Raw genomic sequence first — 25,764 nt, 5'->3', positions numbered from 1 at the left:
TCTCTAATAAGGAAATGCAAGCATTGCCTTAGAATACTCATTAGTCATAAGCAAGTCGATGCGATGAATTTCCAAAAAGTCCTGGAGTCTCTAATCTCCCATAATGAAGTTAGATTACTTCCCCAAATATTATTTGTGCAAGAAAGAGGGGTGAGCCAAATGCTCTTTAAAGCAAGCAGGAAATCTCAGGAACACAGCGAACGCATTTAATTCCTACAGGAATGTGTTTGTGTAACCTGGGTGAATGACCCCATCTTGGAAACAGGAGGGAGAATCTAGGCTGTTAAATGATGCTTTACTTCCAACGACAGTGGTTTTGGCACACCATCAAAGAAAGTGGGGAAGGGGGGAGGGAAGGTTTGATATTAAACGGCAAAAGTGCTATCATGTTGCTGGGAGACTGGGTGCCATTAGGGGGAAGCGCTCCATGGCATCAAATTACATGTTTCCTAGCACACTGTCATCTTTGAGGAGGGGGTGTTGGCACACACTCCTCAGAGTAAGAGACAAAGCCAAGATGAGCCTGGTAACATCTCCTCAGGCACACACACCACGCACACAGACAGACACACATATACAAATGCATTCACTCACTCACACCCACACAAACACCCGTCTCTCTCTCTTTTTCTCTTTCTCTCTCTCTCTCTCTCTTTCTCTCTTACTGTTGTTGCAGGAGTTCTTGTCGGGCAGTGAGTAGCCCAGGTTGGCCATCTCCTGTTTGGCCTGCAGTGAGGTCTTCCACTGGCCATCGGGCAGGTCCACGGCCAGCTCATGGATGCTGCTGGAGTGCAGGATCTGCGTGGTGGCGTAGGGCGTGGCCTGCGAGCCCTGCCCGGGGCTGTTGAAGCTGGCCTTGGTGGTGAAGTCGATGCTGCTGTAGATGGCGCCGTCCGACATCATGGTGCCCGTCTTGTCACCCTGACCAGAGGGATCTGGGCACGGAGGAAGGAACATCAGCGTTGATGAACAACATACACACACATGCACACACACAGAAATAGAGAGAGAGAGAGAGATAGAAAGATACTGAGAGAGAGAGAGAGAGAGAGACTAGTAACAAGACTCAAGAGACCATGAACCTTTCTATGACATTTGTTTTATAGCTTTAACAAGCATTATAGGGAGACTGAGAGACAGCAAAAAGGAACAAAGGAGAACGAAAGCATAAAGAATAAAATGAAAGTGAGAGGCAGAGAAAGAGAGGCAGAGAAAGAGGGGGAGTGAGCGCCTTCACTCGTGGCAGCCTGCGGTCCGCCAGCACTCTGAGGTTAAGTTATCTCTCAGCACCATCTAGCATCCCTGGCGCAACATATTCATCTCATGTTAAACCCACAGGCAACCCACACGTGGCACCCCTCCAGCGTTTACACCCCTAACCTTGGAGTGCCAAGGACCGAGATCTCTCACAGATGAAGGATAACACAGGAACTCTGCGTCCGTGCGTGCGTGTGTGTGTGTGTGTGTGTGTGTGTGTGTGTGGGTGTGTGGGTGTGGATGTGTGTTCCAGTGGAGGGGAGATGATATACGGCCATAGCGGAAGTGGCTGCATCTGTGCCAGCCAAGGAGTGCCTGTCCTTCACGACTCGCTGCCCGGCACTGCATTCACACACACACACACACACACACACACACACACACACACACACACACACACACACACACACACACACACACACACACACACACACACACACACACACACACACACACACACACACACACACACACACACACACACACACACACACACACACACACACACACACACACACACAGACAGAGGCACATGCCGTGACACTCCATCAGGCCGCTATCCCATTACTCAACCTGCTGTAAGGCAGGCGGCTGCGCTGCCAGCAGATGGGTGATCTATATGTGTATACCCAAACACACGCACCCCGTATGCATACAGGTATACATCTCCCAGAGAGAGAGAGAGAGGGAGAGAGGGAGGGAGGGAGGGAGAGAGGGAGAGAGAGAGAGAGAGAGAGAGGGAGAGAGAGAGAGAGAGGAATACAGAGAGAGAGTTAAATGGGATAAAAAATGAGGAATACATTCTATTACTGGAGCTTGGATACTATCAAGCAATGCCGTGAGAACAGAGAGGCACACAAGGGTGGGAGGTGATCCCATGTGGTTGAAGGTGACCACTGGTGCAGCAGGTGTGCTGCTGTCTTCTTCCTCTTTCTCCCTCAGAGCCCAGGGGCACTCTAAGACAGCCCCCCCACCTGCCCTGTGACTCACCTCCGCGGCCAAAGTTGACCAGGTCGCTGGGTCCCCCGGAGCCGCTGTTTACGGGCAAGCTGGTGGCGGGCCAAGAGTCAGCCAACCATGGGTACCCCGGGTCACTGGCATTCATCAGACCAGGCCGGCTGAGGATAGAAGGGGAGAAGAGAGAGGAGGAGGAGGAGGAGGAGGAGGAGGGAGAAGGGAGAAAAGAGAAAACTTTAATACCCAAAGGAGCCAGCAACTACAGCAGCTAGACATGGAAGCTTTTTTCAAACAGGCTGCATCTAAGACTAGGCTTTGTTCTTTATGATCGTTCCATCACAATCATTCTGTCTCTGGCAAGATGGAATTTTCCATCAGTGGCATCCAACGCAAAACCGTACTGTTAACTCTTGTCCTTCGTATCTCAAATGAAAAATGTCAACTTCTTTGATGTTTTGGATTTTTTTTTGGCAAAGAACTGTGTCTGGTGTTTGTGCCGCTGTCAAATTCAGCTTTTCCGCAGGACTCCGCAGCACAGCCATTTAAAAAGACACCCCGCGACAGCATCCAGCAGGGAGTGGAGACGGAGCCATGAAATCAAACATATGCTGATGTGATGTACTGCATGCGCTTCTATGGGAAATATGTACGAGTCCACTGCATGTGTGTGTGGAAGAGATAAGAGGACACTGGGCTCCTGTGACTAATGAGTCATTTCCAGGTTTACATGGCTGACATAGGGAATGAGTGTGCTTCACCCACAATCCTTTGCTCTAAGTAATGCAAGCAAATCTCTCTCCCTCCCTCCTTCTCTCTGTCTCTCTCACACACACACAAACACAGACAGACACACACACACACACACACACACACTCATACAGTGTTCCTGCTATCTCGCCTGCGCTAACCAGACAACAAAGGAAATGGCTGATTGATGTCCGTCAGCTCAGTGATGAGCTGCGCCATCAACCCCTTGCTGAGATGTCCAAAATGCCACACCATCCAATGTATTGTCTATAGTGTCCACACACACACTAATTGTAGTTTGTGTGCGTGCTCATCTGCATGTGTGTATCCATTCCGGTGAGTGTGTGTGTGTGTGTGTGTGTGTGTGTGTGTGTGTGTGTGTGTGTGTGTGTGTGTGTGTGTGTGTGTGTGTGTGTGTGTGTGTGTGTATTAGTATGGAGTGGGAAGCTTATGATTCTATTTAACAGGTGTTGTGCCTCTCTCAAGGGTGTGTGAGCAGTAAAAGGCCGTCATTAAGACTTTAACCTGTCACGGGTGACTGCAGCGAGGCCATTAGGGCCACTTTACTGTACAATCACGTATCTCGCTCGTTACCACGGGCAACACAGATGGAGGTCGAGGAGAGGTGGGGTCTCAGTTGTGCTTTTCCATTTTCTCTCTTTCTTTCTCTATCTCTCTTTCTCTGTTTTTTTCTCTCTTCATCATGTATTCTTCTCTTCAGACGCCCGTAGGAGCAGACGTATTTCGTGGCAAAGCCCTGTCATTTTTTTTTTTGTGTGAATTCCTTCAGTAATGGGCATATAATGGTGCTGTAATTATTGGTAATGTTTTTTTTGCTAATGACAGTTTGGAGAAGTGATCGCGAAGGTCACCAAGTGAGAGAAGGTTAAAAGAACACAGACACAAAAAAGTGACGGAGAGAGAGAAAGAGAGAGGGATAGAGGAAAGAGAAAAAGAGCGATCACGATGAGGATGTGTTTGTGGATATGTGTGTGTGTGTGAGTGTGTTCATGTGTTTGCGCGTGTATGGCGAGAGAAGACAAAATGGCAATGGAGTCTATTGTTCTGCTCAAGGTCTCTCCTGCTGGAAATGGTGTAGTTATTTTATTTTCCCTCTCCGTGCCTGTCACGCTCGGTCAGGCTCAGTAGCTGACTGACACCCACGATGCATTCAGCCTCGCCACCGCTCTGCTTGACAGATGCACGCTGTCGGTGTGTGTGTGCGTGTGTGAGTGTGTGTATGTATGTGTGTGTGTGTGTGTGTGTGTGTGTATGTATGTGTGTGTGTACGCGTGTGTGTGTACGCGCGCGTGTGTGTGTGTGTGTGTGTGTGTGTGTGTGTGTGTGTGTGTGTGTGCGTGTGCGTGTGTGTGTGTGTGTATGTGTGTGTGTGTGTGTGTGCGTGTGTGTGTGAATGGATGAGAGGAAGCATACAGATATCCTAGGCGTTTGCCCCGCAGTGCGACCCCCCTCCACCTCCACCCCGAGGCCCCCCAGCCTCTGTTAGCCCAGGGGGAGCTAAGTGAAGTGGGGGAGCCTCGGGCCACGGGCAGGTAATGGGAGTGTGGCAGCTCCACAGCTCCACTCGCCTCAGCCAGCTTAATGAGAGCAGGTCCACATGCAGAGCAGAGGCACGGCAAGGAGAGGTGGGGGTCATGACAAGCTGAGAAGTAACCCTACACTACACACACACACACACACACACACACACATACACACACATACACACACACACACACACATACACACACAAAGGGGCACACGCACATAAGAGGGCAACTCACTGTGTCACACACATCCTCAGACACACACGCACACTCACACACACAAATATGAATTCTGAATGCCAAAACAGACCCTGGGGGGAAAAGAGTCATTCAAATTGATGGCTGTGCATCCGACACATGCACTTTTTATAGGGTAATACATCACACCCCCACCGCATTTCCCCTTCTGTCTGGACCAATTCAGTGTTCCCCTCTCTCTCTTTCTTCTCCCCTATTGTTTTGTCTCTGTGTCTCTCTGTCTGTCTCTCTGTCTGTCTGTCAGTCTTTTTATAAAATCTGCACCCCTCCCCTCTCTCTCTCTCTCTGTCCCTCTCTCCCTCTCTCTCTCTCTCTCTCTCTCTCTCTCTCTGCTCTGTAAGGGCCCTTTTATTTCATGTCTCCCCTCCTTCCTCCCTCTCGTCTTCTCTCTCCTCTCTTCTCGACATCTGTCAGCTGGAGAATTTCCTGCCCATTGACAGCAGAAGGAGTGCAAGCGGCTGCGAGAGGCTTTCTCCAGCGTCTGCATCCAGCAATTAGACAGACTCCAGCTAGTGTTTTACGGAAAAGAGGCTGCCACCCCGCTCACCACCCCACTGCAACACCCACCCCACCATCAAAAGCTATGCCTCAGTGCCCTGATGACCTCCCCCCTACCACCCCTCTCTCTCTCTCTCCCTCTCTCTCCTTCTCTCACACACACACGTTTCATACACTGTCTTTCATACAGACACATCCGAAAACACATCCATACCAAACGCACACACACACACACACACACACACACACACACACACTGCAGGGGACACCATTTGTGAGTAGGGGCGATGATGGTGTTGACATTGTAAACGGCCGTCTCGTCCTTGCATCCATCACCGAGAGGGCAGAGTGAAGGGCTGAGGGAGGGGCGGCGGCGGTGCTATGGCGACGGTTGATTAGAATGAGAAATATTGTTATGGGGGCATATTCTTTTTTAATGGGTGTGGGGCTCTGGGGGATAGGGGTGGTGGCTGCCTGACACCTGGCTTTTAATCCAAGTCAGGAGACACGGCCAAGGACTGTCCATCAGCCTGCAGGGGGATGATCAGACTACACACATTCTCTCTCTCTCTCTCTCTCTCTCTCTCTCTTGCTCACTCTGTCTCACTCCTTCGTCCAGTGCTTTTCTTCAGCTTTATGGTTCGCTCTCTGTTTATCGCTCTGTCTATCGCTCTGTCTATCGCTCTGTCTATCTTAGTCTTTTTGTCTTTCTCTGCCGTTCTCTGTATCTCTGTCAGTCTCTCACTGATCCTTTCTCCAACTTTCTACTTGTCTCTGACTCTCCCACTTTGTGTCTCTCACTATCACTTTCTCTCTCTCTTTCCCTTTTTTCTCTCTGTGTCTGTCTATCTTTTCGTCCGATCTTTGTCCGTCTGTCTGTCCATTTTCCCCTCCTCCTCATGGAACTGTGACATGCGTCCGTGAGGTACTTGATGCGAGGCCAGCCATAAACAAGAGTGGGGTGCTGTGACATTAATCCCCCTCCTCAGTTCATAAATCAGGCGCTGCTTTACTCACACACCCGCTGCTGAAAAGCACCCGCACTAAAAGCCCCCACATTAAATTACAGTTAGCCCTTGCTGGACCGGAGAATTTACATTTCTGATTTACACTTTAGTATGCCTGACACATGCACACACTCACTAACACACTCACACACACACACACACACACACACACACACACACACACACACACACACACGTCACCAAAGACAAACAGTTACACTCTCACATATGTCCTTTCATTTCCACCACAATACCTGGAGGGACAGAATTACTTCTTTACAGCGGCAAGATGTAAAAAAAAAAAAAAAAAGAGTGGGTGTGTGAAAAATGTGAATATAAATATACTTCTGTGTGTGTGTGTGTGTGTGTGTGTGTGTGTTTCTGTGTTTCTGTGTGTTTCTGTGTGCTCTTGGCAAACGTATCGATTGCCGTCCACATAGGAAGTTATTACTAGATCCTAATTGCACTCCCCGTGTTGGCACTGTCCAAAGAGAGAGCGAGAGAGTGAGCCGTTATCGGCTTTCATCAGCCTCAGCCGAGTAGGCTCAAAAGTCCAGCCCGTCCCAGGCCTGACCAATCTGTAGCCTATTCATCTTCCATGAATCATTTATTCTGTGATCGATTAAGTGTAATTGTTCAGTCAGGGTAATTTGGCAGCGGCCAATGAGCGGCCAGGAACAGACGCAGCTTCATTTGCTATTGTCTAATTAATGCAATAAACATGTCGGGTAACAAATGAACACATTTTCCCCCTTCCGTGAGAGGGCCAGCGCCCCTCTTCCCAGAGCCAGTGGGCAGATGGGTAGAGAGGGATGCAACATCTGGACCATCAACAGCGCCAACACACGTACTGATCAAAGGCCTGGCACTGGAGCGGAAGGGCTTTAGACAAAACATGTTTCTTTAGCTATTCCTAAAGGTGTTTTTGTTTGAGTCATGAGCTGGACTGCAGACATGACAAATGATCAAGAAGTGATAATGACTCTCCATGTGAGTGAATGTTTTTAGAATGTAAATCTTAACATGGACCAAGATGAATGAAAAGGGGGGGGGGGGGGTTGTCAGGTGGGAGTCAGGTGTGATCAAGGCTAACAGTGTGACTGTGAGAGCAGAGTGGGCAGGTACAGCAGAGGTCCTCTCCTCTCTCTCCTCTCCTCTCTCCTCTCCTCTCCTCTCTCCTCTCCTCTCTCCTCTCTCCTCTCCTCTCCTCTCTCCTCTCTCCTTCCCTCTCTCCTCTCTCAGGAGGTTCCTCTGGTGCAGGCAGCATTCTGAGACAGTAACTGGTGTCATTCAAATCAGGGCCCTCTTCAGAGCCCCGCGCCCCCAACCGAGCACAGAGCCGCTTTGAGGGGGGCTTCAGAGAGAGAGAGGGAGATAGAGACAGAGAGAAAGGAGGGGGGAGCACCTCCGCACCTTCTCCCCTGGGTAATTATTTTTACATTATTACACATGCTCATATTCCCGCCGCCCGCATGAGGTGACAGGCAAATTTATCACTCCGGGGGGCCATGAGGGGCCGGGGGTAGGGGGGGTAAGAGGGGGGTGTTCAGGGACGGCGCGTGCCGAAGATAAATGATAAAATAAAACCTCTCTCTGCTTAAATTGTTTCTGCTAATTCTTTCAAGGAGATTTATGAGAGAGCCTATCAACGCATGAACATGTGTGTCTTCATGTGGCTTCAATGGATGTCTGTGTGTGTGTGTGTGTGTGTGTGTGTGTGTGTGTGTGTGTGTGTGTGTGTGTGTGTGTGTGTGTGTGTGTGTGTGTGTGTGTGTGTAGACAGGCACAGTACACAAACACGTATTGGTTATCGGTAGATGCATCTGTCATGTATGAACGGTATGGAGTCGACTTTGACATACAAATGATGCTTGGGGCTGATGGCGCTGCTGATCCAAGGACGTTAGGGTGGCGACACGAGGAGAGGGCAGCTAGCAGCCAGGCTCTGCCTCCCAGCCCCGCGATAACAATACGGGCAAGCGGATAACGGCTTTGCAGAGGTTAACTCGAATGATGGACAGAATATGAATGTGCTTCAAAAAAAAGGAGGGGAGAGGGGGGAAAATGGAACCGTACCTCATGAAGGTTAAAAACGCTGATTGGCATAGTGATAATACTCACAGCTGTGTTTGGCTCCCCTTTGGATTAAAAAAAAAATGAAATGATGTAAAAAAGAGGGAAAAAAGAAAAGGTTCTCACCTTCCATTGCTCATCAGACCGCCGTCGACTCTCTGGAATGTGACTGCGATGTCATCATATCACATAGAGTAGAGAGAGAGAGGGAGAGAGAGAGAGAGAGAGAGAGAGAAAGAGAAAAAGAAAAAAAGAAGAAAAGAGAGAGGAGAGGGGAGAAAAAAAAACACAAGCTGTGAACACCCATTTGACCTTTAGTTTCTTTCTTTTTTCTTCCTCTGATGAAGGATGGATCAACAGAAGTGATGGTTCTTAATAAATAACATTAGAAACGAGCCCACAAGCCTATAAACAGCCATAACCCCGTAGCCAATAACCTCATCCTGCATTCATAAACACCCTCCCTGTAATCTCATGCATTAAATAAAATCATAAAATAAGCTAAAATACCCAAATGCTGCCCCCGGTTTCCTGTGTTTACTACTGTTTTGCATTTACAGAGGGAGGGCGTCTCTCTCTCTCTCTCTCTCTCTCTCTGATGCGGAGAGAGAGAGAGAGAGAGAGAGAGAGAGAGAGAGAGAGAACTCATTATGTCTTTAAGATATCAGTGTGATGGGAAGGGGCAGGGGGATTGTTAATCAATATGAGTTACACATTCTCATATACAGAGAGAGAGATAGGCCAGCGGTGGGGGAGAGTGAGACACTGTGTGTGTGTGTGTGTGTGTGTGTGTGTGTGTGTGTGTGCGCACGTATAGCCAGGCCCATTAAATTGATCTATGGATGATAAGGGCTCGTCTTTGTCAGCAGTTAGGGAAGATCTGAATGCCGCAGCTGGAGATGAGAAGAGGCAGAGAGGGAGGAGGAGGAGGAGGGGGGAGAAGAGGAGAGAAGGGAGGGGAGGTAGAGGAAGAGAAAAACAGGGAGATAGGGAGGGAAAGAGTGAGAGAGAGAGGGATGTGTTTCATCGCCTTTCAACAGCGCTGATGACAAGACAACATCACAGACCAATGTGTGTAAAACCTTCAGCAGATCAGAGGGCTTATGTGAAAAAAAGAAGACAGAGAAAGAAAAAAAGAGGGAGAAAAAAAGCAGAGACTTTTTGGAAATCACCACATACCACACAGATGAGAGAAAAAAGGAGTGAGAGAGAGAGGAAGAGAGAAAGACAAACGTTGTAAGATAGAGAGAGAGAGGGAAGGAACGAGAGAGACAGAAAGAGAGAGAGAGGGAGGAGATGATAGCAATTTGACTTTCAATCTTGACTTAAAGCAGTGTAAAGTTCCTTTCCTGAGCTGCTTCTCTTGTGGCTTTCTCCCCTCACGTGTCACAGCGTGATCCCAGAGACTCACTCTTCTGAGGGGCTGAGATGACGAGGCAGTGATGGAGGCGTATTTAGGTGTGGCTACACACGTGAGTCTGATCTAAGATCAGTTACCAGTGCCATGTGGAGTAGCCTTTGGGGAGCTGCTGTAAAGCTCTTTGCTTTCACCAGCAATGTCTCCGACATGCATATCTGTCTCTCTCTCTCTCTCTCTCTGTCATCCCCTTCCTGTAAAGTCTGGATTAATCCTCTTTAATAACCAGTAATTAGTCAAAGATTTATCAACCTGTTATAAAAATTCCACATCTCATCAAGCTGCCCTTTCCCCACTGTCTTAACATTTAGTACTGGCAGCATGAAAGAAAACACTGTGCATGCACCACACCCATACACACACACACACACACACACACACACACACACACACACACACACACACACACACACACACACACACACACACATTTTCTCCCTCTCTCTCTCACACACACACACACACACACACAACCTGCACAGTGTTGTGTTGATCAGGTTGGGTGGGATGGCGTGTGTGTTTGTGTGTCTAGACAGAGGGCTTATCAGGGGGAGGGTTTTGGACTTGGAAAATCAATGAACACCTCCTCACTACACTCCCACACCCCTCTGATTGGATTTGGGATTCTCTGAGTGCGGTGATGGCAGCAGTCCTGTCCTGTCCTCTCTCCTGCAGCCGGACAATCACAAACACACAGCTGCTGTGCACAGCTAGCTTAGAGCCAGTGTGAGTACAAGACACACACACACACACACACACACACACACACACACACACACACACACACAGAGGGAGAGATAGTGCGAGAAATCAAGATAGTGAAAGTGGTAGTGATGGTATAGATAGGACACAGATATAGGAAGAGAGAGGGAGTTGGGGGAGATAGAGAGAGAGAGAGAGTTAGGGTAAAGAGCTGGAGAGAGAGAGAGTTAAGACCCTTTCTCTGTAATCTTATCTCCTAGCTGTAGCTGGTGCGGTGACAGCAGATCACTGAAGGGGAACAGACAGTGTGTGTGTGTGTGTGTGTGTGTGTGTGTGTGTGTGTGTGTGTGTGTGTGTGTGTGTGTGTGTGTGTCCGTCCATCGCTTTGGAATCACACCCGCTCCACAGCCCAACCATCCCTCCATCAGTCTATCCCTCCATCCATCTATCCCTCCATCAGTCTATCCCTCTATCCATCTATCCCTCCATCTCACCATCCCATCTCCTCGCCTCAGGGCCAGAAGAGATGAGCAGTGTACTGAGATTACTCCTTCACATGATGACGCCAATTTAATGTCTTGATTCTGCCTGTACTATTGTAATCTAGAGTGCAGAGATGAGGTCGTTGGCAGGGGGGGGGGGGGGGGGGGGGCGCGGGGATAGAAGGGAAATCTAACCTAACCCCAATTGTAAGAAACACCATTTGATGATGCAGACACACAAGAACAGGTCAGTGCAGATTGAATAGCAGGGGACCCATCTTCTGGATTACCCGTTACCTAAGAGCGGTGGATACTGTAAGGTAAGAGATGCACGTGCAGGCAGAGACAGTAGAAAAAAGGCAAGTCGGTCCATGAGGGAGGAGAGAAAAGGCAATCAAAGAGAAGAATGAGAAGAGGAGGGACTGAGAGAGAGAGAGAGGGAGAGAAAGAGTCTGCATGATTCCTGTTCAGAAAGGCAAGAGAGTCACTGGGGAGAGCTATGGATGGACACAACACTTCACAAGACGACACCAAAAGAAACACGCACATACATAAACACACACACACACACACACACAAACACAAACATGACACAAGACACACACAGGCACAACACAACAGCAGGGACTTTGGGGGTGGGAGCTGGTGGGTAAGAGTTTGCAGTCTTCAGGTCTTAGGTGCATCTAACCTAAAATATCATGGCGACACAGTCATCTTTGGTAGGTCTAGCTAACCCTTCTAGTCAATCTTGCTACAGGGTATGATTTGAGCCTATGGATCTGCATTGGAGGATAAGCAGTTATCAGAGCCTTTGGTCTGGAGACTAGCAAACAAGAACCAGAAGAGAAACTGATGGTGGTGTCATTTTTGCTAGATTAGGTTTGGTTGGGGGTGGGGGGTTGGACAGGACAGGACAAATGAAACAGTACCTGCAGGGGTGAACGTGAAGGACTGAACTGCAAAAACAACACAAGAAGACAGAGAAGAAGTGGTGTGTTAAGCAGCCTGCATAGCTCTACTGGGCCTCGTGCTAGGTGAGGGCAGTGCCAAGGTGGTGGTGGTGCTGGGAGCGGGGGGGAAAGGGGGCACTGCCCGCTGGGGAAGGGTGCTTCGAAAGGGGCTTCCCCAACCAGCAGGCAGCGCCCCCTTCAGCCAGAGAAGCAGCTGCTGCAGCTTACAGGCCAGCCAGAGACACAGGCACAACGCATGGAGTATAGCTACAGCAGCGTGCGCACACACACTCACATACACACTCACGAGCCAGTGACAACACACATATCACAAAGTGCATGGTTTGAGTTAGAATCTGTTAGAATCAGATATCTGTTATTATAGTATCTTATCATGAGTCTATGTGAGGAGACTAACGTTGACACACACACACACACACATAGATACATTGCACGTGTGCATTTGCATTGCATCTATGGTTATTTGTATGGTGAGTGTGTGCGTGTGTGCATTTGTGTACATCCGCGCTCAACTAACCTGCGTAGTTGCTCAAGCCCTTTCTCTTCTTCCTCCTCCAGTACAGCCAAATGCTGAAGCCCATGAGGATGACCCAGCAGGCCCCTCCGATGCCGGCAATGAAGGCTGGCTGCTTGACCACGTCTGTGATCTGCTCCGTGATGCTGTTGTTCTTGCTCCCCGTCACAATCACGTCCCGGAAGTCCTTACCTGAGCACACCAAAAGAGCAGAGAAACATGCCGCAGGGCAAGTCAGACATAGTAGCACTACTGTGCGTCTATGTGTGTGTGTGTGTGTGTGTGTGTGGGTGTGCGTGTGTGTGTGTGCATGTGAGCGTCTTAGTACTTCAGTTACTAATGATCAAATCAAGTCTTATGATCATGTCATGTCAAAGATCATCATCAAGTCTTAAAGTCTAGTTTGTACCCCAGAAGTGAGAGTGTGTTTGGAAGTTCCTCATAAGGTCTCCCTGCCTTCCTCCTGTGGTAAGCCTCGCGGGGCCACTTAAAAGAGTTCACCAGGTGAGCTGAATGAGTTTGCTCTTTTCCCCGCCACTGATTCATTATTCACTGACTGAGAGGGAGGACTCTGGCCATAAAGAAAGGCCATAGTGCTGAGGGCCACAGGTTATTTCAGTATCGATCCAATGCTTCATTCGGCCCTTGTCAGACTGCCACTACTTCATAAGTAATAAGACTGCAAGCCCTTTTTTATTCTGCACACACACACACACACACACACACACACACACACACACACACACACACACAGAGAGAGAGACACACACACACACACACACACACACACAGTCATACATCTACAGTTGGGCAGTCTGAGAGCTTGGAGATGGATGATCAGACTGACACTGGGGAAATAAGAGCGTTGCACTGGCTATGCCATCAGTTATGGGTCAGATCAGTCAGTAGCTGCCACTGCCGTTCCCAATGAGCAATGCCCAGCCCAGCCAGGCTGCACTGAATGCATTTTAAACAGGACTGCATCTCCAGAATGGGGGGGGGGGGGGGGGGGGGGGGGGCAAAATGGATAAACTATAGCGTGATACATTCACCAAGACGTATTTGGGAATGCTGGGTGGTGTAGTGTTTTAGGTTATTTCATTAATACAAGAACTGATGCAGTGTTGGGATTTTCTCATCTTCAGGCTTGAGAACATGAGCCTAAATCCAATAGAGGGGATATTGTAGGCATTTGTCTCAGTTACGTTTCAGTCATAAGTTCCAGACCTTCAGTTCAGTCTGCTCTCACTAAAAAAAAAGACACTTCTACTTTATTTCCCCCTGCACATGTGCGTGTCTATCCCTACAAGCCAGCCATTCTTCTGCCACTTCTCCTCTCCCCCTGACTATCTTCCTCCTCTCCTCCTGACTATCTTCCTCCTCTCCTCCTGACTATCTTCCTCCTCTCCCCCTGACTATCTTCCTCCTCTCCCCCTGACTATCTTCCTCCTCTCCCCCTGACTATCTTCCTCCTCTCCCCCTGACTATCTTCCTCCTCTCCCCCTGACTGTCTTCCTCCTGTGGTCTTCTCCTGGTGCTCTGATAACCCCTGTGCGGTCCTCTCACCGATGATGATGGACTGGGGTTCGCTGTGGACCCCCACCCCAGCGCTGGTGCTGGCTGCCACCTCCACGTGGTACAGCACCCCGGCCTGAAGCCCCCCCACCACCACTGAGCGGATGGCCGCGTCCACCGTCTTGTTCACGTGGAAACGCGTCTCGTTCCCCAAACACCAGATCTGAGAGAGAGAGAGAGAAAGAGAGAGAGAGAGAAAGAGAGAGAGAGAGAGAGAGAGAGAGAGAGACATGGGGGTTATAAAGCGAAAGAGTAAGGAGAAAAGACGAAGACAAAAAGAGCAGAAAAATGCAGACAAACAAGGAGAGAACCAGAAAGACAGAGAGGAAGAGGAGAGGAAGAGGAGAGGAAGAGGAGTGAGAGATAGACACAAACGAGACACAGAGGGAGTGTTTCTGACAGGCAGTGTGACTGAGAGAACAGAGGGAGAGATCACTGGGAGAACCCTACTTTGTACTCCTGGATGATGCCGTTCTGATGGTCGGGGGGAGGGGGGTCCCAGGAGATACTGATGGAGGTGCTGTTCTGGTTCCCCACCGTCAGAACTGTCACCTGATGGGGGGGAGCACTGGGAGCTGAGGATAGGGAGAAAGACAAGGAGAGAGAGAGAGAGAGGGAGCAAGAGAGAGAGATGAAGGGAGGGAGAGAGAGAGGTAAAGAGTTAACAGTAATCGGATTCTGCTGTGCTTTAGTTTGCTTCAACGTCTCCCTGTGAAAAATTGCCAACTGTCATGCCAATAAGGTTTTATTAAAAATGAAATTGAAAGAATTAGTCTTAATTCTTTCAATTTCAGCTGTAATAAAGTCCCACCAGTTTTATTAAAAAGTGAAGAAAAATCAGAGGCAGAAAAGAGCAACAGTGAGCAGCGAGAGAACCATAAATAGTCCCCAAGAGAGCCAATGAGGCAACTGAATCCTGTAATATTACAACCTTAGAGTCCCATAGCTAGACAATGCCCTACTTACACACACACACACACACACACACACACACACACACTCACACACACACACACACACACACACACACACACACACACACAGACGTACGTACACACACACACACACACACACACACACACACACACACACACACACACACAGATGCACACACACACACACACACACACACACACACACACACACACACACACACAGACACACACAGATGCGCACACACACACACACACACACACACACACACACACACCTACTTTGTGTATCACTCAGCACTGATAAACACTGATAGCATGGCTACATACTGATAGCGCAGCTGGGTGACATTAAGAAAGGAGGGTGGTTGTCTTAAGCGGGGCGGCTTAGTGCCAATGCCAGCGCTGGGGCCTACAGAAGTTCATTAGAAGCGGATTTAGCTGAAGACTGGGCAGGCCCCTGACACTGATACAGTGAGAATTTTCACTAGGGCTCAATACCCCCCTGGCTTAAGAGGCGAGGGCTGTGTTCTTGGACCGGCTGCAAGCATTGATTTTTAGGGAGAGACGGCGGGGCATGAATATCTCCCCTCCACTGACAGGTTCATTGCAGGCAATGCATGCTGGGAGATGCTTAGGTTGGTATGTACAAGAGATGGAAAAAAAAAATGGGTCCAAGAGGAACTTGGATGGAGGGCTTCAGTGTCTTATAAAACACAATAACCATCACAGCGCATCGTCCATGTATGAGCAATGCACCGTCATTCAAATCCCCAGTTTGTGGGCAAGCTAGAAGCTCTAAGATGAGCCCATTTGTCTTGGTGGACAGAGGACAGGGGTAGCTTCAGTAAAGCTCACACTGAGGGCTGCTCTGAGGAAAATAAAATAAACAACAACACCAGGCAAACGGCTGGAAAAATAACATTACAAAAATGTTTTCTCATTTCCTCTGCAGGCTGACTGGGGAGTCACAACACTGCCAAACGCTGACAAGTCAATTACCCCAACCCAATACTGCCTCTCTTTCTCTGCCTTTCCTCCCCTTCTTTCTCTCTCTCTCTCTCGCTATCTGTATGTCTATTTTCTTTTCTCTCTTTTCTCTTGGTCTCTCTCTCTCATATTGTGCACCTCTAAGGGCATTCCTCTGGCAGGCCCAGTCTCATGGGCTCCCAGGGGACTCGGCAGGTCTGCCTGATTGGTGGAACAGTAAGGGCCTCCACACTGCCACTGACACCTGCAGCATATTAAAACCCAAACAGGAAGTGAGCGCCACGGCTCCATCACCGCCGGTGAGGCAGGGAGTGCCCGCCCCGCCCCGCTGATAGTGGTGACTGAGTGCCCGTCAGTGCTGCTGGCATTTCACCCAGATGCTGTTAGCGGTGACGTGTGGCTGGTTGTATTTCTCGTGAAACACTCACTGAGTCATTAGCAGTGTGAGGTACACCTGAAGGGAATGTGACAAACACTTTAGCCTTTCTTTACAAAACACTAATTAAGGATTTCAGAACAAATCACCTTCACCAGCCTATCACAGGAACACTTTCAGGCATTGTTTTCTTTACACCCCTCTCTCTCTAACACATGCTTTGTCTATCACTTTCTGCATCTACATCCCAATAACCGGGCAACCAAAATACACAAAGGGCTCTGCTGATGACCAACTGGCCATCTATCTCCTATGTACAGACACCTCTCGACCCCTCTGGCTGCCTGGCCTCTACCCTCAGCCTTATGGATGGAGGGAAGCCTGTGAGGACCTGTGAGCATGGCAGCGATCTGTCAGCAGGGCTCATCTCACTGGAATGTTGAGTCCCAGAGCCTCCACCAGTCCTCTGACTTAAGCCTCGTTCACAGATGGACAAACGTGAGAGACGGAGAGGAGAGAGGGGAGGAGACTGAGAAAGAGAGAGAGAGATGGTGAGAGGAGGATACAAAACAGAGGGTGAGAGATGGGGACAGATGGAGAGAGAAAGACTCAGAATAAAGGGGACGACTTTAGAGAGAGAGAGAGAGGGAGAGAGAGAGAGAGAGAGAGAGAGAGAGAGAGAGAGAGAGAGAGAGGAGGGAGAGCTCAGTTGTGAAACACTTGAGTGGACTGTCTCTGGGGCAACTTCCACTGTTTTAATGGACAACAGAGGAAGGGTTGGGTTTGTAATCACTTCCGTTCCAGCACAATGCCCAATTAATCTCCTCCTGCTGGCGTCCCCTGGAGGAGGCCGTGGCTGAGATGGAGACGGAGAGAGAGAAAGAGACAGAGAGGGACGGAAGTGAAGAGAATGACAGCTAGAGAGGCAGAGAGATGGAACAGTGGCCAATGAGAAAGGAAGAGAAAAAATGAGAGAAAAGCACAAATCAAAGACAGGAAGGACGGAAGGAGGGAAAGGAAAGAAAGAAAGAAAGAAAGAGTAGGGGAGGGCAGGTGTGTCTGGGTCTTATTCTTAGCAATGGCAGTAACAGGACCAGCGGCAGCTGCAGACTCTCACAGGAGATAGGCCTCTGCAGTGAGGCCAGAGGAAATGAATGGGGCTGTCAGGAGAACAGCACTTACACAGGCACCTCTGTGCTCTTCACTGGATTGGAGATTTGCAGAGGAGGGCTGGGAAGGAGCTGTGAGGGAATGTGGTGTTCGTACATGCGAGCCACATTTCACTGCTCTCTACACGCACTAAGGGACTTTCCTGATTAAACTGCTGGGAAGCAGGGATTTGTCTGAAACTGTATCTGGGTGATGTGTATGTGGTAGATTACTGAAACTGTATGTGGGTGATGTGTATGTGGTAGATTACTGAAATGTAAGGCAGTTCAGTAATACTGAGTGTCACATGGCACTGCAGTGCATCCTGGACGTAGAACTCACAGACCAAAAATGACTAACTGGCTGGAGGCTAGTTGGGTCAGTGTGTGTGTGTGTGTGTGTGTGTGTGTGTGTGTGTGTGTGTGTGTGTGTGTGTGTGTGTGTGTGTGTGCCACTCTGTCACAGGCTGTTTGACTCTACTCTGGGTGACAGTGGAAGTGGAGCAGTCTCTTCCTGCTGAGGACCTGAAGGTGAGGACTCAGAGATGGCTACAGAGACAATGACACAAATCACTAAAAAAGGAGGCTGGCATCAGGAAACAAAAGGGTCAGCACATTTCACCCCCTGAAAACAATAACAACAACGAAGCAGCATCCTCACTGAGCCATCGCCTATGATAAAGCATCAGCAGCAATGGTCCTGACGTGACAATATTTTGTATATTATCACGCTGGAGGGTGAGATATATCACAGTAGGCTGACACTGAGCATTTTCACAAAGTGAAAAAAAAAAAAACCTGAAAGCAAACCAAAAAGTCAGCCCATAAAAATAGTCCAGCAACAGTAGCAGAAAAGACTCTCCTTCCCATGATGCCTTACCTTCTTCTGTGGTGCGTGCCGTCCTGGACTCGCTGTCCATGCCTTGGAACTCGTTGAAGTAGGGCCTGACTTTGATCTCGTAGACGATGCCCTTCTTGAGCTGGGCCAGTACCACGCTCCGCTCGGAGGGCACCTTTACGTCCTGACTCTGCCAAGGCCCCGGCGAGGGCAGCCCTGACGTCTGCCTGTATAGAACCCGGTAGCCCTGGATGAACTGCGACTGGCGGTCCACCTGCACACAAAAAAAAAGACACAGGAGAGTTTGAATGAGTTTTTACTAGAAATGTACAGCCCAACTCCAAACTTATTTTCGGGGTATTCAGTTGCCATATAACTTAGCAAACGTGGTTTCTTCTCATTGGCTGAGGGGCTCAGAAACGCCCTCTCCCATTGGAAGGTGGCTTTATTCCTGCAGTGCATTAACAGCAGCGCTGTGCAGATGCATTTCTCCCCCTGAGTGTTGCTCTGTGCCCTTTCAGAGGCCGCCGCTGGTTTAACAGCCTCTCCATCACCTGTGCTGACATGCCTAGAGCAATTAGCAGCGGTGAGCGCCGTGCGGCATTACACCCACTCTCCTTTCACTGCTCACACTCTGCCCATAAAAACATCCTCAGCCAGGAGAAACACATCCATATGCATGTGTGTGTGTATGTCCCTGGAGGACGGTAAATGGCGGCAGACACGGCTACACTCACGACCCAAACACTGAAATCCCCGCTGAGCAACTCCCTTGAAGTGTGTTAAGGTAGTGGTGATCGTAAAAATTTCCATACATACACACAACACACACACACACACACACACACATACACGGACACACACACACAAACATGTATACACACAAGAACATGCATACACTCACATTACACTCAACTCCTTGATGACTAACAAATAGCACTGAGAAACACCGGCAAACCTTTGGCCAATTTACGAAGGAGCAGGAGGGAGTGGAGGCAGCATAACTCTGCCTAATGGCTTGTTAACGGTGGGAGAGACGAGGAGAGGCGAGCTGGGGAGTTTTGGAGTGGGGGTATTAAGCAGCTGTTTCTCGCCGTGCCTGCCCAGAGTAAATCAGAGCAATGGCCTCTCCTCATCCCTGTTTAACTTTCATTAGCACAGCCAGGGAGGGCACGGCCAAAAAAAAAAAAAAACCTTCCCAGCACTCCCCTCTTTCACTGCTGTCGGGTTAGGAGCCCGGCTTTTTTCGGTGTCGATTGAAGCAGAAACTATAAATACAGTGCAATGCCAAAAGTCTATTGTTCCTCTGCGACAAAAGCCCCATTATGACCGCTTGTGTGGACCGACTGTAACTCTCCGGCATCTGATAATGTTGGCCATTTACAGCAAAGACAGGAGACTGTCCACACTTAATAGGCTCACTAAACACCACAGGGATGGGTTTTCTCTCTCTCTTTCTCTCTGTCTCTCTCTCTGTCTATGGTTCATGGATTTTCTGGGTGCTGGGCTGGACTATGGAAAAAACATTGCAATCTTTTGTTGAGAGAGGCGCTGACTGGCACTGAGTGTGTGAATGAATAAAACAGTGTTGCGGTGGCACCTGTCCATCCGTATGGTGAGACAGACAGACAGCTTTTCAGGGCGTGAGCATGTGAAGTGTGCTCGAGTGTGTGAGTGTGCATTTCTGTATGTGGGTTTGTATTTGTGTGTGTGTGTGTGTGTGTGTGTGAGAAAGAGAAAGAGAGAGAGAGAGAGAGAGAGAGAGAGAGAGAGACTTTGTGTTTGTCAAGAGGAGGGGGAGAGTGTCACAATCAGCATGATTAAAAAGCATTCTCAAGATGGGGAATGAAAAATCATGCCAAGTGTTGGTTTGTGTGTGTGTGTGTGTGTGTGTTTGTGTGTGTGTGTGTGAGTGTGTGTGTGCTGGGGGGAGGGAAGTTGACTCTGATAAAACTGGGTGGGAGTAGAGCTTAACCAACACCCAATTAATTACAATCTATGCATTTGTCTGTTGGGCATTTATCTTCATTCATAATTTAGGCTCAGTTTGATAGGAGCCTGATAGAAGCACCATATGTCTGCATGCTATTTTGATGCATGATGCTGCTGACAGACAGACAAGTCTGGCAGCGATGCGGTGTGGTTGCCATGATGTTTGATGCTCCTCCGTTACGAGTCAGCAAAAGCAATAAATCAAAGAGCCTCCACTGCTGTTCTTTCAGATGGAACATTAAATACAAGAGAATGGACACATTAAACAACTAACTTCAAAATGGAGGTTTTAGCCTTTTTTTTGTCAGGATCTTTGATTCATTTATTGAAGGGAACAAAAGGAGAAACTTAGGGAGTTCAAAAGAAGCATGGCTCAACATGAATGTTAGCAGAGGGTAGTGTGATCTTGGATTTCCTGTGGTTCACAGCGTAACGGAAAACCCAGGAGCAGCATCATATTATGTCATTTGTCAGTGGTTTTTGAATGGCAGAGGACTGGACCAATCATGGTGTGACTTACCGTCCATGTGACTTGTATGGTGGTGGGGCTAAGGACCACAGGGTTGTGAAGGCGCACCATGACCTCGCCCAGCTCCTTCTGCACGTGCCGATGGTCTACGCCCTGTGCTGGGGGACTGATGTCTGAGGAGGAGGAGGGGGGGGAGAAAGGGAGAAGAGGAAAGAGAGAGAGATAATGTCAAAATCAAAGAGATCTTGGTGTATTCTAAGCACTGATCTATTGCAAAAAGTCTTTTCTTTTTAAATCAAGTTGATAGAATCTAAATGAGCACGCTAAGGAAACCAATATATGTTACAGATACAAATGAGACAGAATAACAGTAGAATACCTATTTTGCAGTTCCATCAAAGTGACACCAAGATAATTCAAGATGATTAAGTGGATTTCAATGATGTTTGAATAGCTCAGTGAAAGTGCTTCCAACCACAATCCTGACAAGGGGCAGGACTTTTTGAATTCTCTTGTTTAGAGAGTCCATACACTTCATCCCCATTGAAATCCAACATCAAACACTGAGTGTTTCCATAACAGTGAAATAAACCAAAGTCGACTAAAGGCGATGGATAGGACTTAAGTAAAACACACACTGAACCAGAGCCCTTTTAGTTCAGTGACTTAACTGCCTGAGCTAAAGCCAGGGGGGACGAGCACATCCAAATCAATCCGCGTGGGAAGAATTATCAGTGGCTGTGAGTGATAGAAGCTATTTTCCTCGCCCCATATTCCCACCCCCTTAAAGTTCCTGTGTTCACTTGCCAGGCAAGGAGGGGAAGAGTAACAAGATAAACCAGCCTTAGCATTCAGCGAGGAAATCTGATGGTTAGCTCTCGAGGGGATTCGCCAAAGGGAAAAAGCCATTTGGAGCAAACCACTGTGGAAAAAATGATATAGACCGTGCCATGAATCACTGCCTGAGCTTAGGCAGCGGGGAATGAGGGAAATGCATTTGTGAAGACGCTGAAAAAGCCATCCGTCTCTTCACTGGCCGCCACTGTCAATAAGCATCTCCGCATGTCGGCGCCCCCCATCCACAGTAGATCGGAGGACACAGAGGTGATTAGAATGGACTCCATCACTGGGCACGTCTTGGCATCTTAGCCTGGGATTTGATGTGGTGGCGGTGGAAGGGGGGTTGGTGGGAGCCAAAGGTTGCAAGGGCATTGGAAGGTACCAGGTTCATTACGCAAACCTAATAACCAGGCCTGGGTCCAAGCTGAGGGGCGCTTTAATCGAATCCTGTCAGGGTTTTGAGGCCCATTCCTGTTCCCCAGTTATGCTCATTAACATAGCAGGGATGGCACTAACTTAGTTATGACTTCCAAAAGTAGCCGTGATTGCTTGACATGATTCCACATCAGGTGATCTTAATGAGAGTGGCCATGACTGTAAGGGCTGGCTCTTACGGGAGGGAGATGAGGCTGTACGGAGACTGTGATCTGATTTGTGTCCACTGGTCAGCTATTCAATGTAGCACAGAAGGGCAGGCATAAAAACAGTGATAAAAGTTTTACAGTGAGACATAAAAATCAGATCATTGATTTAATGGCTATTGAAGTTTTGGAAACAAATCAATTAAAACTTGTGGTGCTAATTATATTACAGCTCTTTTTATTGGTTTATCTTCACCTACGTTGACCAAACAGTACATCTCCATGTATCTCTCTATACCAACAAACAACAACATATTGTAACACATTGGTTTGGCATTTTGGGGGGAAAAAATGGTGGCATACCTTGAGTGCGCACGGGTTCTGACATGGGACTGGGGTCACTCAGGCCATAGATGTTGACAGCACGCACCATGAATAGATAGATGGTGTTAGGCCGCAGGCTTTTGACCGTGAATTGGGTCGTTTTCACGTGGTCTGCCACGGTCTGCCAGCTGTTGCTCACCGATTGGCTAAACATTATGAAACACAGGTTCGGAGGCTCAATCAACTGGGCTCAAGAACATTATTGATCTATGATTGACCACTACAGACAGTAAAAGTTTACTTTGTAGACAAACCTGAAGGCCTCGATGACGTAGGAGGAGATCGGTGACCCCCCAGCCAGACCCGGCTGCCAGGAGAGGGACACGCTGTTCTTGGTGACGTCGGTGACCTGGGGTTTGGAGGGCGGGCCGGGAAGTTCGTTGTCATCCTGGTTCTTGATCACCAACAACCCTCCACCCTCTGTGAGACCAGAGCATTAGAAGAGCATTGTAATATCATAACATTACAGGTTGCCTTCAGTTTGCCAACCCTTTGGTCTCTTTTGTAAGCGTTGTTTCACTCTATGGCACATGTTACGCACCTTTCACTTCAAGGAAAGCACTCCAAGATGTCTCCCCACTGGAGCTGGCGGCCACACAGGTGTAGATGCCAGAATCAGACAGCTAGGAAAACACAGACAGAAACAACTCACTTGTCATGAAAGGTACGATGATGTAATGATAAGGGTATTATAAGCAATAATAATACTCATACTCATAAATTATATACAATTTCTTTAAGGAGTAGTGACATAAACCAGAAAAACATGCCTACAACTTTGCTTTTTCTATGTTCACGGTTAGCTAACCATAACCTCAAACCATTCATACTGTCTTGCCTCACACCTGTTTCTGAAGAGTTTCATTTGTACGGCACAGAACTTAAAGTGGGTTAGGGGCATAAATCACAGCAGTAGTTTAAATGGGGGATTTCAAATAAATAAATAAGAAACAATAATTCAATTTCGTATAAAAAATGGGTTCTCGTTAATCATAATGTTCAAGCAATGGAAAAAGTGAAATTGGAAAAAAAGGTATTTTATGAAAACACATTTCTATTAAGAGACAACACAAAAGGACGGAAGTGGGGTCAAGTTCTGAGTCAGTTCTGAGTGGGCGTGGAGCAGCTTCCAAGGCAACCAACTGACCAATCAAACCGCAACAATAAACTGCCGCACTAACTCATTTAGGGATGGGCCTCTGGGTCCCTTCTGGACTGATGACAGTTGGCCTGTCTCTCCCTCCCTTCCCCCCCTCCTCCTGAAACTTTCCCTCTGCTGTTTGTTGCCTTTCAGCGCCTGGGCCCCAGCTCACGTTTATTAAATAAAATGTCACTGGTCGGCAGCTTTGTCACGTATAATGGATATTCTACTGAGGGGACCAGTGGAGGAGCGGGTGTGGGGATTTTAAATTCAATATCCCTTGATTGTGTGTGTGTGTATGTGTGTGTGTGTGTGTGTGTGTGTGTGTGTGTGTGTGTGTGTGTGTGTGTGTGTGTGTGTGTGCTGGAGCCAGTCCAGGGTTTCCCAGCTGAGTCCTGTCAGACATGTTGTGTCACTAAGTGATGGTATCACACAATTTACGGAAATCAATATTTCCCATTCATCTCTTTAATGCGTTATGATTCCACGTGTCTCTCCACGTTAGGTCTAACCGATCTCTGATTGAATTCTCTTTAGAGTATATATCACACTTAGGCTGGCCGCCTGACACTCAGGAACACACACACACACACACACACAAGTACACACAAACAAAACACACACTTATACAGTCAAACAGAGACATATCTATGACCATGAATGAAGGTTGTTTGAAAAAAAAAAACATCAAAAGGCTATAAAATGAAGGGTATGAACAAACAAAAAGTAAGGAATAGAGAAAGAAAGAAAGAAAGAAAGAAAGAAAGAAAGAAAGAAAGAAAGAGAATGGAGGGTTGGTTTGTGTGCTTGTCTTACTCGGGTGTTCTTGATCTGCAGGCTGCCCAGCTCCTGGAGGGACATGCGCGAGTCCTTGCCCAGCAGACTGACCCCATCCTTCAGCCAGCTGATGTTGGGGATGGGGTCTCCCGACGCCTGGCACTTCAGCAGAGCCATGCTGTCCACGCCCAGTGTCTGATTGGCTGGCCCCTGGCGGATGATGGGCGGTGGGCGGTCTGTCAGAACTGTCATGAGAGAAGAGCATGACAAATGGAGTTAGCAAAGCGTGACAAGATATAACTATGGTAGAGCATCTGCTGATAGATACTGTACAATCCTCCAATGTGTAAAGTATTACTAAATAAAATCCAGCCCAGGCCTACAGATCAGGGAGCTGAATTTGCTAGGTATGGGGGGGTTGCTGTAATTGCTTTCACTAAATACACCATTTCATCTTTTTTTTTTTTCGTCTTTCTGCCAGTCTTGTGACCACACCACAGCTGAATGACTACTCTGAGCTTTCTGGGAAATGGGATGAGAATAGCTGAGCTTTGCTTTTCCACCCCACTGATGTGGCCAGGCCCCGGCTCTCGGCAGTTTCCCGTTACTGCCTGGCTTCCTGCGCACGTCCCCTCCGAGCCCGCCGATTGGCCGCCTCGCCTGTGGGGCGCCGTGAGAGGCCTTCCCTCATTGGCCGAGAGCGAGATGACATAAACTCTTCATGATGTCGAGCCGCGAGTGTGGTCAGGGGGTGCCAACCTCACCACAGCCCACACCTGAGCAGTCCTAATGCCAAGCACAGATGTACAGCTGCAGCCAGAGAGCATTGTGGGTAAAAATCGACTAATGCTTTAACAAGCTGCATAGAATGGAGGGTTAGCCAAATCTCAACAGCAGCACTAAAACTGCTTCACAGCCATCACAGCCCCGTTATCCTCTGGGTTTGGGTCTAAATGGACAACCGTGGAAAAGTAGATGTATGAACAGACTGGCTGTGCGACTGTATGCTGAGCAAGCCTAGTGTGTAGTTTATAGTGATGGCTTTGTTTTAGAGTGAGACTGAGGTAATAAGACTGAGTTAGTGTGAGCTAGTCATCGTTTATCTCTCGAACGAGATACGAAGAGAACTCTCTCTCTCTCTCTCTCTCTCTACCAACCAAGCGGGCTATGCATATTAATTAAGGGAGTGGATGAACGATCGTGCACCTGGGGTGCTAATTAACCGAGACTTCCTCTCTTAACCTCTCTCTCCCTCTCTCCACTCCCCCCCTCTCTCCCTTTCTGCTGTGAG

The 25,764-nt window shown here is 48.4% G+C and overlaps 1 protein-coding gene across 13 annotated transcripts in view; it reads right to left on the bottom strand.

Moving 5' to 3' along the window:
• robo2 (roundabout, axon guidance receptor, homolog 2 (Drosophila)) overlaps positions 1 to 25,764 on the bottom strand; it is a 362,580-nt gene that overhangs the window by 20,960 nt on the left and 315,856 nt on the right. For 7 of the 13 annotated variants that reach the window (XM_031573314.2, XM_042708692.1, XM_042708691.1 and 4 more), the window contains 13 exons: positions 24,513 to 24,718; positions 23,097 to 23,178; positions 22,810 to 22,975; positions 22,535 to 22,701; positions 20,802 to 20,923; positions 18,332 to 18,563; positions 14,456 to 14,580; positions 13,997 to 14,168; positions 12,434 to 12,622; positions 11,875 to 11,901; positions 8,471 to 8,513; positions 2,248 to 2,375; positions 666 to 935 (listed from right to left, as the gene is read on the bottom strand). In XM_031573314.2, coding sequence (XP_031429174.1) covers positions 666 to 935; positions 2,248 to 2,375; positions 8,471 to 8,513; positions 11,875 to 11,901; positions 12,434 to 12,622; positions 13,997 to 14,168; positions 14,456 to 14,580; positions 18,332 to 18,563; positions 20,802 to 20,923; positions 22,535 to 22,701; positions 22,810 to 22,975; positions 23,097 to 23,178; positions 24,513 to 24,718 — 1,929 coding nt within the window. The remainder of the gene's footprint in view (positions 1 to 665; positions 936 to 2,247; positions 2,376 to 8,470; positions 8,514 to 11,874; positions 11,902 to 12,433; positions 12,623 to 13,996; positions 14,169 to 14,455; positions 14,581 to 18,331; positions 18,564 to 20,801; positions 20,924 to 22,534; positions 22,702 to 22,809; positions 22,976 to 23,096; positions 23,179 to 24,512; positions 24,719 to 25,764) is intronic. The other 6 variants (XM_042708690.1, XM_042708694.1, XM_042708698.1 and 3 more) reach the window with 1 other exon arrangement.

This window comes from Clupea harengus, chromosome 9 (genome assembly GCF_900700415.2).
Source record: "Clupea harengus chromosome 9, Ch_v2.0.2, whole genome shotgun sequence".
NCBI classification, from domain to species: Eukaryota; Metazoa; Chordata; class Actinopteri; order Clupeiformes; family Clupeidae; genus Clupea; species Clupea harengus.
This window is presented reverse-complemented; position numbering and strand designations above follow the sequence as displayed.